Source organism: Acomys russatus, chromosome 19 (genome assembly GCF_903995435.1).
Source record: "Acomys russatus chromosome 19, mAcoRus1.1, whole genome shotgun sequence".
Classification (NCBI taxonomy): domain Eukaryota; kingdom Metazoa; phylum Chordata; class Mammalia; order Rodentia; family Muridae; genus Acomys; species Acomys russatus.
The window spans coordinates 3,376,595-3,392,631 of NC_067155.1; the positions used below are offsets into that span (position 1 = coordinate 3,376,595).

The following is a 16,037-nucleotide window of genomic DNA, read 5'->3' on the forward strand; positions in this document are numbered from 1 at the left end:
TGTGTGTGAGTACAGCACTCCCTGTGTACAGTGCACCATGGATGCACTAGCTTCCAGGCCCTGGTGGATACCCAAAACCAAAAAGCAGCATCAAAACAAAAATAAAAAAGTTGAGAAGCCTCTTTGTACTCTGTCTGTAGCACACAGAGGGCTCAAGCGTCCTTGGGTAAGCATGACACCCTCACCTTTTTAGTTCATTGACAATCGATGTATGGACATCTACAGCGATCTTGCTATCCAGCTGTGCTTTGAGTTCGTGGCATCTGGCCTGTAAGCTCTCCAGCTGTTCCTTGCTTTCCATCAGCTGCTTTTCCTGGCCCTGAGTCTTTGCCTCCAGGAGCATAAGCTGTTTAGTCAGCTTAGAAACTGGAAGGAAACAACATAAAGACTTGGTACAGAAGACTGGTTAAAATATGAGTATTAGCAGGCTGGGCGTGGTGGCGCACGCCTTTAATCACAGCACTTGGGAGGCAGAGGCAGGCAGGTCACTGTGAGTTCAAGGCCAGCCTGGTCTACAAAGCGAGTCCAGGACAGCCAAGGCTACACAGAGAAACCCTGTCTCAAACAAAACAACAACAACAAAAAAAAAAAAAAAAAAAGGAGAAGCAGGCTGTAATCCCAGCACTCGGGGAGGCAGAGGCAGGCATATCTCTGAGTTCGAAGCCAGCCTGATCTACAAGGAAAGTTTGAGGGCAGGCAGAGCTACACAGAGAGACCCTGTCTCGGGAGGGGGTGGGGTGGGGGAAGACAGGAGGGAGGCAGGAATGTAGCACTCAATGACAATGGTGTGTACCTAGCCTGCATACGGCTGAATGTTACTAAAAAAAACAAAAAAATTCAGTCAGCTTACAAAGTGACCTTTTAAGGCCAGGGATGCAGTCCAGCTGATGAAGTGTTTGTTTTGAATGCATGGAGTCCTGGGTACCATCCCTAGCACCACATACAAAAACAAACAAAACAAGCAGACTTGGTAAGACATGTCTGTCACCAGCACTTGGGAGGCAGGGGCAGGAGGATCAGGGCCTCTGAGGGGACCTCCCGTAAGGATCCCAGGCCCCCCCAAAAGTTCCAGTTTACTTGACTAGTCCAACTCCATAACAGGCTTCAGGTTTTCACTCTGCCTAACTAGGCCAGGGTCCTAACAATTCCTGAAAAACCACAAGTTATGCACAGCTCACGGCAGCTCACGGGCAGCTAATCAGTTTATAGAACAAAATGACTAGCCACCATGTTTTTATTACTTCATGGCCTTGGTAAAGAACCAATCCATCCAATCAAATTAAAAGCCAACTCCTGAGTAAGAGCCAAAATTTCAGCGACTCGGAAGTCCCCAATAACCAAACAAACAGCCAGTCCTAAATCCTCTTGTACACCCTGACTCAATTCTGTCATCACAACTGTCTATAAACTGAGCCTGCGTGCTCATTTGGGGTCGCCCTCTGGAGAGAGGTGATCCTAGCATGCTGGAATATAAACACTCTGTTTTTGCATACTGCCTTGGAGTCTTTCTTGAGTAGATCGCCCGAACCCAACTCAAGCTCATTCTTAGCTGTACGGTGACTCTGAGGCCAGCCTGAGCGACACAGACCTTGTTTCAAAACAAACAAAAACAATAAAAGAAAAAAATATTTTTAAAAATTTGCTGGAGACTTTTAAGTTAATATGCAGAAATTACTATTTTTTTGTTTTTGTTTTTTGAGATAGGGTTTCTCTGTACAACAGCCCTGGATGCTCGGACTCACTTTGTAGACGAGGCTGGCCTCAGACTCATGAAGCTCCACCTGCCTCTGCCTCCTGAGTGCCAGGACTAAAGCCTGTGCCACCACACCTGGCTGCACAGAAATTATTTTCCCTGTGTTAAGCTTTCACGTACTATAACATTAACATTAATGTTCAGAAAGAGCCACCAGCTGTCCACGTGGGCAGACCCCACAGCTGTCAGCCACTAGCTGTCCACATGAGCAGACCCGACAGCTGTCAGCCACCAGCTGTCCATGTGGGCAGACCCCACAGCTGTCAGCCACCAGCTGTCCACGTGGGCAGATCCCATAGCTGAGCCAGTCAACTGCGAATGGACAATATAGTGCTGGGGATGATGACATACTCAGGTGGTGAAGTGCTGGCCTTACATGTATAAGGACGGGAGTTCTATGGCCAGAACCCATGGGAAAAAAAGCCAGGAATGGAGTGCACACCTGCCATCCCAGCACTGAAGGCAGGTGCATCTCTGAGGGCTCAAAAGCCAGGCAGCCTAGCCTATCTGACACGCTCCAAGACAGTGAAAGACGCTATCAAAGAAAGAAGGTGGTCCATTCGTGAGCAATGACAGCCAAGGTTGTCCTCTGGGTCACACACACACACACACACACACACACACACACACACACGGTTGTTCTCTGACACACACAGACACACCATGGTTGTCCTTTGGGTCACACACACACACACACACACACACACACACACACACACACACACACACCACAGTTGTCCTCTGGGACACACACACACACACACACACACACACACAGTCTGCATCTATAACAAAACACGTACAGACTCTTCCTTATCATGCTACCCCAGACAATATGTCCTAACAGCTACTTACACAGAACTCATATCACATTGGGCTTTATACTTCATCTAGTGCTGACCTTTCACGTGTGGCAGCATCTGTGTAGGCTGTGTGTGGCCAGCACAGTGTTTTACGAAGGGATTTGTAACTAGAAGACTTTACTACAGCTCACTGCAATACTGAATGAGACACGGATCTAGGCCTCAGTGACAAATCATACATAGGTGTGCAAGCATGTATCACGCATGACTTGTCTCGAACTGAAAGAGTTTTAGCATGATCACAGACACCACACTAATGAGACAGTCTCTGGGCACAGGACAACACTGCCCCTGGGAAAGGCACTGGGTACAGCTTGAAATCCTCCACTCCATGACAGCACAGGGCTGACCAGAGCGAGGGGCTAGTCCCAGGGAAACTGAAAACAACACGGTGAGCCCCAAAGGCCCCCGAGCCAGCCTGTGAGGGAGCTCCCTTAGGACTCTCTGAACACTTGGTCATCAGGTACCCAGCACGGAGGCTCGGCACCTGCAGCTGCAGCAGAGGCGGGCGCTGTTACATGAGCGGGCAGGAGAAACAGGGAGGCTCACAGGAATCAGGCAAGACAGCCTGTTCAGACCCCTGTCCTGTGCCGCCTGTCTTCAAGGAGTAAAGGGGTGCCACTATTTGGGGGCTCATATTTTGTTCTAATTAAAGCAAGAGGAAAAAAAAACCTCTCAACTTGGCTCACTTTGAAGACCATTGTCATCTCCTATGGTGGCTACAGGGAGGGACAGGGAGGGACACACTGGGAGAAGGGACATTCATGGGAAGTCCTGGAGAACCACAGAGATTTAACCTATGATGTCCTTAGCCCCAGGAGTGGTGGGGCTATTATCCTTACATTAGAGATGTACAGATGGGGGGTGGCGGTAGGGGTGGGGTGGGTACTGTGATTTCAAAGGCACTCTGGGCTCCATGGCAAGTTCTGGGCTAACCTGGTCTACACGGCAGACCCTGTCTCAAAACCCTAGAATTAGGGATGTCTGGTGATTTGAATACGAATGGCCCCCCAGGCTCATATATTTTAATGCTTAGTTACCAGAGAATCTAGACATATTGGAAAGGATTAGAAGGACCAGGAGGTGGGGCCTTGTTGTAGCAGGTGTGTCACTGAGCCACTTCTGAGGTTTCAAAAGTCCATGCCAGGCCCAGACTCTGCCTGTGAGTCAGGCCATAAAGCTGTCACCTACTTCTGCAGCACCGTGTACAAGCCACCAAGCTCCCCGCCTGCGCGGCTGTCTCTGCACAGCAACAGAGCACTGACTAGGATAAGCTGTCACTCAATGTAAAAGTGCTTCTTTGCATGCTGGGGGGTGGGAGAGGGTGTGGAAGGAGGGGAGAGCAAAGTTCTACTTTTTTTTTTCCCAGTCAATAAGTATCTGGGAAAACAGTCCGGGTCGTTTCAGATGCTGCATTCTGTCACTTCCCCAACTTCTCAGGTGCTACCCTACCCTAGAGCCCTTTCAGCTGAGCCTTCAGGGGCCAGAGAACCCATGGCTCACTGCAGACCAACTGTGAGATGCAAGGAATTCTGAGAAGCTGTGCTGCCCCGTCCTATGTTCTGAGGGTCACCGCTGCCGCTCACCTTCTTGGACGCGCTCCTGATGGGCGTCCCTGGCTTTTGTCTGCTGGATCTCCAGTTGCTCTATCAGCAACTTGTTCTCCTCAAGAACCAGCTCCGCTTGCGTCTGAAGCTGCCTCCTGCGAGGGAGTCAAGAGATTAAACACTGGGCTGGAGAGGTGGCTCAGAGGTTAAGGACACTGGCTGCTCTTCCAGAGGTCCTGAGTTCAATTCCCAGCTCACAACCATCTATAATGTGATCTGATGTCCTCTTCTGGCCTGCAGGTGTACATGCAGGCAGAACACTATATGCATAATAAATAAATAATTTTAAAAAGAGAGAGATTAAACACTGTCCTTGGGGTCTGAGCGATCACAGAACTATACCACACTGTGGCTCAACCCCTGGCGTGGTTTAGTGTCCACCACGTTAGTGACATGGCAAATGCTGCTGCATGCAGCGACTAGGGGAAAGGACAGCAACCATGCCTCAATGATAAGCAACTGCAAAGGTGACAGTTCATGCACACACAACAGGCAGAGGACAGAGAACTGCCATGTGCACTATACTCAAGGGAGACAGTCACAAAATGGCCAGTTTTGTTTGCTCTGCCAAAGCAGCCAATCCCTGACGCACATAATTGTTTTGAAATCCACATGACATTGTTGGATGCTGGGAGGTCCGATTTTACTTTGAAACCATTCACTCATAACCAGTAGCAGCTGCTCATGGTGGCCACACTTGCAAGTCCCAGCATTCCTGAGGCTGAGGCAGGAATCCAGGACCTGAGGGCAGGCCTAGACAACACGGTGATGCTTTCATCTCCCAAGAAATAAAAATAAAAGGCTGGAGAGATGCCTCCATGGTCAGGAGCACTGGTTGCTCTTCTAGAGAGCCTGAGTCCGATTACCAGCACCCACAGGGCAGCTCCCACTGTCTGTAACTCCAGCTCCTGAGGACCCTAAGCCCTCTTTTGGCATCCAAGGACACCAGGCTCTCAAGTGCTATACAGACACATGCTAGGTAGACAAAATACCAACGTGCATTAAAAACACAAAAAACAAAAAAAAAAAAACTTAAGTAAATAAATCTTTAAACAACAACAATAACAACAACAAAAAGACCCAGATGTAATGCTACAAGCCTGAAACCTCAGCATTTGGGAAACTGAGGCAGGAACTGTTGCAGGCCAGAGTGGACTACCAGTGAGGCTATTTTTTTTTTTTTTTTTAAGTAATGTTTTGTTATCTGTTAGAAGCTTTTCTTTTTTAATGAGAGACAGAAAGGGAGTGGATCCAGATGGGAGGGAGGTGAACAAAACAAACAAATATTAAGAATAAGCTATTAAAAAAATTACTAGATGGCTTTGAAAGTGTCTTAACACTATACAAATGTACCCCAACCTCAATTTCCCCATGAGGAAGCTCCCTATTTGTGTGCTGCACTGTAAATCATCTATCAGTTCAACCTTCAAAATTCCATCTGTAATGTGCTGAAGAACCTTTGATGCTGCCCCATTAAATGTTTCCTGCCACAGTTCACCATAGGGCAGAAAACCAGGTGGATGAAGAGACAGAAGTGGGCAGAGCCAGGCGAAGGCAACTAAATGAACTGCCAGTGAGCAGGCCTCCTTAACTCATCTTCGCATCTCTCCACCTCCTCTGGCAGGTCTCTCTCTTTCTCTCTGTGTTCTAGGACTTTCCTACTCTCCTTTACCCAGCTCCCTCCTCCCTTTATTGCCTTTTGTTCTCAGTTTGAGACCAGGTGCCACTATGGAGTTCAGGCTGCCCTGAAACTCAAGATCCTCCTACATCGCCCTCCTGTGTTTGAGTCAGGGTCTCACTATGTAGACCAGGCTGGCCTCCAACTCACAGAAATCCTCCTGCCTCTGCCTGAGTGCTGGGATTAAAGATTGGACCACCACATTTGGCCAAAAAAAAAAAAAAAAAAATCATTAAAATACTAATTTAGAGCTGGGTGTGGTGGCGCATGCCTGTAAGCCGAGCACTAGGACTGCAGAGTTCAAGGCTAGCTTGGAGCTACACAGTGTGACCTGTCTTCAGAAGCCAGGGCTAGGGACGTGATTCAGGGCTACGGTGCTTGCCCACCACAAGCCCAGGCCCCAGGTTCCATCCTCACCACTTCAAAAATAGAAAAAAAAATATTTTAAAGTCCAATTTAGAAGAGTTTACTGAGGTTGTATCTTATTCATGTCTTAGAAAGTCTCCCTTTAAAAAAAATTTATAAGCTTTTTTATTTGAAAACCTTGCAAACAAAAACATCACACACTAAAATTAACCTGACTGTAAGTGTGCAGAGTGGACAGGAATTACTGAGGAGCTATAAAGCCCGTGGCCTTTCTTGTTCTAATTCCATCGTGGTTAATCCGGGTTCAGCTGGCAGACAGTTGTGTCACAAACTGGATCCTGAAAGCGTGAGCCTCACTGTGGCACTCCGAGCGTCTGTCCCGGATGCCTGCTCTAACCGCACAGAGGTGCACTGAGCTGTGCAGGCTTTGGGCAAAGCGCTCAATTTAAAAGACAACAACAGTATTAGGTGATGTCACCTCCTGCTGTAAGCCAGCAGACAGCACTTGCCATTCCTCGCGGGTGACGGGGCCACTCTTCTCTAACTCCTGGCGCAGGCCTTCGTTCTCCTTCACCACTTCCTGGACTCGCACCCTGAAGGCTCTCATCTCCTCCTGAAATAAAAGCGTGGAAAGTGTCACGCGCACCTGCACACCAGTACCAGCTGCGACTCTAAGCTGCTGCTGGGAAAAGTCACATGGAACAGCCACCTGCTGAGTCTCGCTCTAGCCCCAGGCTTAAGCTCTGTGTCCCAGAGCCCCGACATGTGCTCAGGAGCACAGTCCCCTGAGAGGACACCCAAGGCACCGCAGTGTCACTAAGCACAGGGACAAAGAACTTCCTGACGTCACTTTGCTATAAGTGACAAGGACTTGAAAAATTTAAAGGATGGGATTAGAAAAACAAACAAACCGGAAGACCAGAGACTGGAAGGTTTAGACTCTAGAGGTCAAATTGAAGGGATTTTTGTTTTTTGTTTGTTTGGTTGGGTTTTTTTCAAGACAGGGTTTCTCTGTGTAGTCCCGGCTGTCCTAGAACTGGCTCTGTAAGTAAACTGGAACCTTATTTTTTTTAATTAATTAATTTATTTATTTATTTTGGTTTTCCGAAACAAGGTTTTCTCTGTGTACCCTTGGCTGCCCTGGACTCACTTTGTAGACTAGGCTGGCCTCGAACTTACAGAGATCCACCTGCCTCCTGAGTTGCTGGGATTAAAGGCGTGTGCCACGACTGCCTGCCTTGGAGTTTTATATAAAAAGAATTTTCGGTCCTTTGGTCCTAGATGAATCTTGTGTGAGTGGGTAAGGGTGTTTGTACAGGGGTTTCTGAAACCTTGCCCTGTCAACAGCACAGAGGCCCCAGCTCAGGGGCTTGGTCAGCCAGGCACCTAGCCATATGCAGCGTGGGCAGATATGGCCTCCGGACCTGGGTCTCTCTGTGTCCCAGCTGGCACTTGGTGTGGCGGCCTTTCTTCTGGAATGCTTTGAAGCAGTCTCTTGCTGACTGATTTGCGGTGCTAGAGTGAACCCAGGGCTCTGTGCATCCTAGGCAGGAATGATGCCTCCAGCTGTGCATCTCTTACAGCGGTACTGCCGGCACCTCTCCCTCCTCACGTTTGGCCAGGACACATTCACTTGCTGCCAGCAGTCTATGTGGCTATTTATTTGCTTATTTATAACTGTCTTGGGAGACTAAAGCTGCCAGGGCAGCTGTTGGGTTTTATTGAGTTTTACTAGAACACAGGCCCACCTATCACTGGCACGGCATCCTTGGCTGCTGCCATGCTGCAGCAGAAACTGCACAGCCCACGAAGCCTGCAATATTTGTTAGCTGGGTCTTTAAAAAGAGTATCTAGCTGGGCGTGGTGACGCACACCTTTAATCCCAGCACTCGGGAGGCAGAGGCAGACGGATCGCTGTGAGTTCAAGGCCAGCCTCGTCTACAAAGTGAGTCCAGGATGGCCAAGGCTACACAGAGAAACCCTATCTCGGGAAAAAAAAAAGTATCTAGCCGGGAGATGGTGGCGCACGCCTTTAATCCCAGCACTTGGGAGGCAGAGGCAGGGGAATCGCTGTGAGTTCAAGGCCAGCCTGGTCTACAAAGTGAGTCCAGGATAGTCAAGGCTACCCAAATTTAAACTTTATTATTGGCTTTTGATCGGTGAGCCCTTAAAAACCAATGTCCAATAGCATGTCATAAAGCTCGTGGGAAGGAGCAGGAAAGGGGACGCAAGACGGAACACAAGGTCATTGGGCTTTTAAAACACCTGCCCCACTCAGGACCCCTCCCTGGATCCTGCCAGTGCAGAGACCTGCTTGGCCCCACAGTGAAGACCGCTAAGTGTGTGTGAGGCATAGAAGAGCCCAGGTGTCGGTGATGCCCACGTCCGGACCATTTACTGTTGCAACAGCTGTCATTCTCAAGAAACAGGCGACAAACAGAAATGGACAAATCCTTGTTTCTAATACTGCCAAAAACTAGATCATGATACGCCTCTGAGGTCAATGCTTCCTGGGATCCAGGAGTGTTAAGTTTCCCTAAAAGACCCTGGGTGCGGTCTCCGTGTGCCCAGCATCTGTTTTGGTGGTGGTGTCCACAGCTGCAGAGGCAGGGGTGATGCTCCACCCGCTGCTCTCCCTGCCTTCGGCCGTGTTAGGCACACGTGCCTTTGGGTTGTTTCTGCAGTCTGAGTGGCCTGACTTGGGACAGCTCGTCTTTGAGACACTGCCAGCCTACCTCCAGGGCAGCACCGAGTTCGTCCTTCTCTTTCATCCTGTCTTCATACGCCAGCAACAGTGGGGAGAGGTACTTTATATCCACCTGAGCGGGGCAGTGAAGCAAAGGGTGATTAACACAGTTCTGCAATCTTGTTTTATGGAGACAGGGTTTCTCTGTGTAGCCCTGGCTGTCCTGGAGCCTGAGCTGTAGACCAGGCTGGCCTCGAACTCAGAGACCTGCCTGCCTCTGCCTCCCAAGTACTGGAATTAAAGGCGTGCGCCAACACTTCCCAGCTAATCTGTTTCTAAAAGGGCAAGGAAATGAACTTATTCTGGGATGGTTCTTAGTAGTTTGACAGAGCCAGAGAATATGGGCCTGTGATTAAATCACTTTCACTCAGCCAGGCGGTGGTGGCACACGCCTTTAATCCCAGCACTTGGAGGCAGAGGCAGGCGGATCGCTGTGAGTTCGAGGCCAGCCTGGTCTACAGAGTGAGTTCCAGGACAGCCAGGGCTACACACAGAAACCTGTTTCAAAAAACAAAAACTAACAAACTAATGAACTAACTGACTAAATAAATAAACAAATAAATAGATAAGTTTGACTTACCAGCCAGGGGGGTGTGGGGCCCTTTGATGGGAGGCCTTCGAGACAGGAACCCTGAGAATAAAGCACACGTTGAAGGTGACATGGTCCCCCTCCCCAAAATCAGTAAGAGGGAGATCACGTCTGGGAGAGTGCCTGGGAAAATGTCATAGAAAGCATGGTGGCATTTGTGTCGGTCAAAAGAAAAGTGTATGGAGTCGGGGTGCAAGGAGTCCCTGGGCCGCCCGCCCTGCCCACCCACAGCCCTACAGAAGGACATGGCCTAGGCAACGTGTTCCGGATCCAGTGAACTCCCCTAGCTTAACTGTGTTATTAGAAACACTGGGAGCTGCTATGACGGCTTGTGCCTACAATCCCAGCGCTGAGGAAGCTGAGAAAAGAGACTCCTGCTGCAAGCTGAGGCCAGCCTGAGCTACACAGTGAGTCCCTGCTTGGGCAACACACTGAGACCCTTTCTTAGAAAAAACAAGTCATTGGAGTTGGTAGAGCACCTGCCCATCATGTAGTTCAATTACCAGCATCACCAAAAAAAAAAAAGATTTTATCAGGAAAAATGAAGAAATCCGTCACAAAGGCCTCTCATAATATAAGATATATATGATATATATTTTATAATATAATATATAATATGTATAAACACACACATATATAATATATATATATATATATATATATATATATATATATATATATATAATAGCATTTCTATGAACTGTTCAAAATAAACAAATTCCTAGAATTAGAACGTAAGTCAGGACAGCTGTGGTGTCCCATGCCTTTAATCCAGAGCTCAGGAGGCAGAGGCAGGCACCTCTGTTAGCTTACTCAGTCAGCCTATGGCCCTGAACCCTGTGACTACGAGGACTTTCTCTTAGCGGTACCTCTGCAGAACAGGGCTGAGCGATGCGAACCTTTAATCTCTTCCTTTATACCTGCCTACACTGCCCCGTGGTTACAGGGTCGTCACTGCCTTCCTCTGGGGACAGGATGAAGGAAGTGGGGCGATGCTGGGCTTGGGTTTCCGGCCTCGGTTGAGTCTGGGAAGCTAGCACAGCTCCTGCCTCAGCGGTTGGTCCAGGTGGTGGAGCAGTGTGCGCAGGCTGTGGAACACAGGAGGTGAGGCTCAGCCGGCGAGACACAGGGCCATGGTCAGGCCTTGAGCATGGCAGGCTAGCCCAGCTACCAGGCTGGCTCCAGGCTTCCTGATCTGCGGAGATGTGACAAGTCACGCTGGGCTTCGGCCGCACGCCTGCCATGCCACACTGGGCTGTAGCCCTGAGCCCTGAGCTAAAGCAATCTCACCTTTAATTGTTCCTGTCATGTATCCTGCCATAGCCATCAGAGGAGAAGTTCACATTTTTTTAATGGACTAATTAATTATGCCTTTTTTCTTTTCTTGTAAATGTTTTCAGCTGTCTATGGTGGCACATGCCTTTAATCCCAGTACTCGGAGAAGCACAGGCAGGTGTATCTCTGTGAGTTTGAGACCAGCCTGGTCTACACAGCAAGTTTTAGGTACCAGGGCTACACAGAGAAACCCTGTCTTGAAACAAACATGTCTTTTTTCTTTTCTTTTCTTTTCTTGACAGGGTTTCTCTGTGTAGCCTTGGCTGTCCTGGAATCACTCTGTAGACCAGGCTGGCCTCGAACTCACAGTGATCCGCCTGCCTGTGCCTCCCAAATGCTGGGATTAAAGGCGTGCGCCACCATCGCCTGGCCTAAACATGATTTTCTTTAAAGACTTACTTTTATTTTAAATTATGTGTGCTGGTGTGTATGTGCACATGAGTACTGTGCTGTCAAGAGGCCCAAAGAGGGTGTCAGAGATCCAGAGCAGGAGTTACAGGTAGTTGTGAGCTCTCTGACACGCTGTCGGGGACTGAACTTGCAATACCAGTGAGTATTGTTAACTGCTGAGCCATCTCCAGCCGCTTGCTTTTTCTTAAAGCCAAGGTCTCACATATAGCTCAGACAATCCTTGAACTCAGTATGTAGCCCAGGCTGGCCTCAAGCTCAAGACTTCAAGACTCCTCTGCCTTAGCCTGCTAAGTACTGGGTTGACAGGCTGTGTGCACGTGTGTCAGCTGTGTGTGTGTGTGTGTATATGTCTGTATGCTTTCTGATTGTAACAACTTTTTTCTTTTTGGAGATGAAGTATCACTATGTAGACCAGGCTAGTCTAAAACTCACAGAAATCAACCTGCCTCTGTCACCCAAGTGTGAGGATTAAAGGCATGAACTACCAAAAAAGAAAAGAAAAGGTGTGAACTACCAAGAACATCTCAAGAACCAGAAATCAATTCAACAGTAAACAGTGGTGACAAAACAAACTTTTTTTAGAGTGGAAAACATTACCTCTTCCTCAGACAAATGTCGGAATTTTGTTTGGTAGCGACTGAGTTCTACGTTCAAACGATGGACGATCATTCTCAGCCCCTCGTTTTCATCCACCAGGCCTTGGCCTTGCTTCCTTAGGTAAAGTAAGTCAGCTGTGACTGCTGAAGAACAGCAACTTAATATTACACCGCAGTCAACCGGATCCTGGTCATCAAGACGTTCTGTAAGCCACTAGTCAGCCTTTCGTTCCAGTCACACAAGCTACTGCAGTCTTTTGTAGTGAACTGTCTATAGCAATTTATATAGATAAGTTATGACATTTAGCAAAAGTGATGCAACAGATAAAGTCAAAAGGCATAAGGGCCCTGATGTAGTCTTAAACATTACAACATAAATATATCCACATACGCACTGATACACAGCAGGAAACAGACTCAGGAAATGACAGTGAGTGGGGGCTGGAGAGATGGCTCAGAGGATAAGCGCACTGGCTGTTCTTCCAAAGGTCCTGAGTTCAATTCCCAGCAACCACATCTATGATCTCATCTACAATGAGATCTGGTGCCCTCTTCTGGCCTGCAGATGTACATGCAGGCAGAATAATGTATAAATAGTAAATAAATTTTTGGGGGGGTGGTTTTTTTTTGTTTGTTTTTTTGAGACAGGGTCTCTCTGTGTAGCCTTGGCTGTCCTGGACTCACTTTGTAGACCAGGCTGGCCTCAAACTCACAGCGATCCACCTGCCTCTGCCTCCCGAGTGCTGGTCTTTAAAACAAAAATGTGAGTGGAGTCCTGACCTTCCCTTCGTAATGGCACGGGGGCCGCACCTTCCTGAGGGGATGGCTTTTCTCCCTCCTTCAGCCTCCTGTTGTCCTTTTCCACCCTCTTGAGCTTCAGCTGTAAGTCCTTCATTGCTTGTCTCATTGCACTCAGTTCAAGGCTGAGAGCTTGGTTTGCGGCCTGTAGCTGCGCAGTTTCTTGTCTTAACTCCTCAGCCTTTTCTTGGGCTCCTTCCGTATGCCTCTGATGTACCCTACGGCCTACATCTGACGGGCACAGAGGAAGCCGGCGTCAAGTCACCACTTCACGTCAAGAACCCTTGACACTGTATTCCAAAAGCCCGGGAACAACTACTTCACGTTATGCTGAGGGCCATGTGCCTGGTGTCTGAAAAGACTGGGTGCCCAGGGGAAGGCAGCCTCGCAAAGCACAGCCCTCAAGCTAAACCCTTGTTTATACATAACCACACCCAGGCCTCAAGCACATCCCATGGGGCCACCTCCCCACCCAAGGACTCTGCATACCCCACAGGCCCACCCTCCTCACCCCAGGTCCTGAGCTCTCCCCACAGGCCCACCCTTCACCCACTAATACTCAGGGATTAAGACCTTCCCAAGCCCAGGCACAGAGGCAGCTGCCAGAGCCTTGACTGGGAGTTGCAAACTTTGCGTCAGGTGAGACTACGCTAGGTACTCTGCAGACACGAAGCATGTCCATCATGGTGAACTCCAAGAGGCCAGTACCTGGGGAGGGAGGTGGCTTTTCACGCAGTGGTTTCTCATCCTGAGGAGGAAAAGGCAGAGTGTGAGAGTGTGGGCGTCCCCCACAGTGAACTGGCACTGAGTGAGGGCTCAGGTAGAAGGTGGAGCTTGCCTTGGCTCCTGAGGACCTTTCTTTAGCACCTGGAGTTGAGCCCCCACTGTTTTCTTACAAATGAACCACATACACCTGGAGGCAGCCCCGCTGGAGGGCCCTCCGCCAGCTGTCTTCTGCTTTAGCCAGCGTGTTCAGTGCCTGTGTCTTCACTTTGGAAATAAAGCATGGTACATGATGAGAGAGCCTGGTGACCACAGCCAAGCAGGGCTCTACCTGCTCAGAAAAGAGCTCGTGCTTGCCTCCCAGCGGGGAAACTCCCACGCGAAAGAACGCTGGGAGCTGCTGTTGTTGTAATTGAAAAATTATAGAGGATGCCACGCCACAGATCTGGTATGCAGAGAGAGAGAAATAGACAAGACAGTGGGAGTGCAACTGGAAGGAACCTGGGAGAGTGGGAGGGAGAGATGGGGCAAGGAGGGACTCCCCAGACTCAGGGAGGCGGGAGAGCAAAGTGCACCTGGCAGCAGCAGGTGTGGTGTCAGATGTTGCTAAGCAACCTGAGGCCGGCTGGGGTAAGGGCTGCCTATATGCTAATAGCCATTAGCTTTCCCACCAGGCATGCTGTCCTGCTGAGATGAATCCCAGCTGTGGGAATCTGGGTGTGAACCACCATATCTAGTGAGAAATGTTTAACTTTTAAATTCCTAAGAGGAGAAACTTCAGTGGCGATTTATGTCCGTGCTTGCAACTTGGTAGTTGAAACTGCCCATCACTGTGTAGGAGTCATGGAAGTGACTTCTTATCTTTCATTACTAAACTCTGGAAGGCAGCACTCCCTCCAGTTTTAGGAGTATTAAGTGAGGGCTAGGTATCAGGTGCAAAGGAGACTCCACTTCCCCAGATTCTGGTGATTAGACAAACGGCCAGCATTCCTCAGGAACTTGTGAGGCTGGCTCCCCTCTACCAAAGGCGCCATTCCTTTACCACCGTGGTGCCCACAGCATCCCTATGCACATGCTGGCCTCTTCTCACCTCCCCACTACCTTACACTTCCCCAGCTCAGGAGCTCCCCTCCCCCCAGCTACCCTGCTGGTCCAGCTGGCCTCCTCTTGGTCTCACAGCTGGGCTCACACTCTCTGGGCTCGCTCTCTGTCTTATGTCTTGTTTCCCCACCTCTCTCTCCTCTCACGGCCAGGTCCAGTCTACTACTTCCTCTCTCTGCTCTGAACTCTTCCAGATGCCTCTGGCTCGTCTCTCTCGGGAGCCTCCCTACTGAGACACAGGTCACGGCATCCCAGAAGTTCTCACCTGGGAAGTGAGTTCACATCAGAGTGGAGAGGACCACATATCCTGCTGTGGGCCCTTTCCCTGCTTCCTGCCTGGGGATGGGAGAGCGTGGCTGCAGGCTGCGCTTGACCCCTCCCCATCCTTAGAAAGGTATGAAAAGGAGACCCTACTTTTGCTGTGTGGGCTCTGACTCCCCAGATTGCTCACTCTGAAGGCCCTGGCATGCTGTCTGCCTCAGTTGCTTAGGCCTCAGTAGAGCTCTGTTGTTCCTGTCTGCCTGCCTGCCTGTCTGCCCATGGCATTAACAATTCTAACAAACCTCCGAGTCCCCAGTAATCCATCTCAGTGCCCCTCCCTCCCAACACCTCGCCATGACTGGGTTATTCAATGAAGCGGGGCACCAGGGAAGAACTATTAGGATCTCTTAACATGCGTATGTTATTATGAAATAAAAGACCATAAATCAAGATTAAGCTGGTTTCCATTCAAGGAAGCCAGGGAAATTGAACATGTGGATTCACAGTACAGAGTCAGAGACAGAAGTCACATGTTTTGAAAATAAAATAAAGAAAAAAAAAAAAAAAAACAAGAGACAAATTATAGTGTAATGTCTACTTTTTAAAAATAGGAATTCTTGAAAATAAGCTTACCTCTAGATTCAGAACAGAGCGTTTATCATCTGTTTTAAAAAGAGAAACACAAAGTTTTAAAAGCATCAGAAAGTTAACACAGTAGACAAGTACCCTCATAAACTGAGAGACCTGCCTGGTCCCCAAGCATGGAGTAGGTCCTAAGACAAGGATGCAGCCTGATCTGACTGGCCATCTCTCTCTGACTCATTCATTCCTGAGTCCCTGCACTGGCTCCCCCCATCCTCCCACCCCCACCTCCCAGAACCACAGTCAAACCCCTCAGGGAGCCTGAGAGCCTGTGCTCCCACTCTGCGCTCTGCTCTCCCCTGCCTCCCCACTTACATGTCCCTGCCAGCGGAGGACAGCCACAGGCAATACAGCCATAAACACTGCAAACTGCCTCAGCCATGCGGCTGGAAACAGACCTGGCAGGGGCCTTGTCCTTGTGTGGTACCCTAGGAAGACTGACAATTCTCTCTAGAGGCAAGCTGGAAACCTCGGCTGCTTCTAACTGCCCACACTGATCTGGAGAGTACAGACAACTCACTGAACAGCAGAACAGAAAGTACAAAAGCCCTACAGGGCTCAGAGAACC

At 49.2% G+C, this 16,037-nt stretch overlaps 1 protein-coding gene across 1 annotated transcript in view; it reads right to left on the minus strand.

Annotated features, from left to right (window-relative positions):
• The window catches only part of Cep89 (centrosomal protein 89), a 43,982-nt gene that overhangs the window by 14,306 nt on the left and 13,639 nt on the right, over positions 1-16,037 (minus strand). The window contains exons 6-14 of the mRNA XM_051162189.1: positions 15,461-15,489; positions 13,451-13,490; positions 12,755-12,973; positions 11,946-12,088; positions 9,594-9,644; positions 9,003-9,086; positions 6,777-6,880; positions 4,203-4,318; positions 186-366 (exon numbers count right to left, since the gene is read on the minus strand). Coding sequence (XP_051018146.1) covers positions 186-366; positions 4,203-4,318; positions 6,777-6,880; positions 9,003-9,086; positions 9,594-9,644; positions 11,946-12,088; positions 12,755-12,973; positions 13,451-13,490; positions 15,461-15,489 — 967 coding nt within the window. The remainder of the gene's footprint in view (positions 1-185; positions 367-4,202; positions 4,319-6,776; positions 6,881-9,002; positions 9,087-9,593; positions 9,645-11,945; positions 12,089-12,754; positions 12,974-13,450; positions 13,491-15,460; positions 15,490-16,037) is intronic.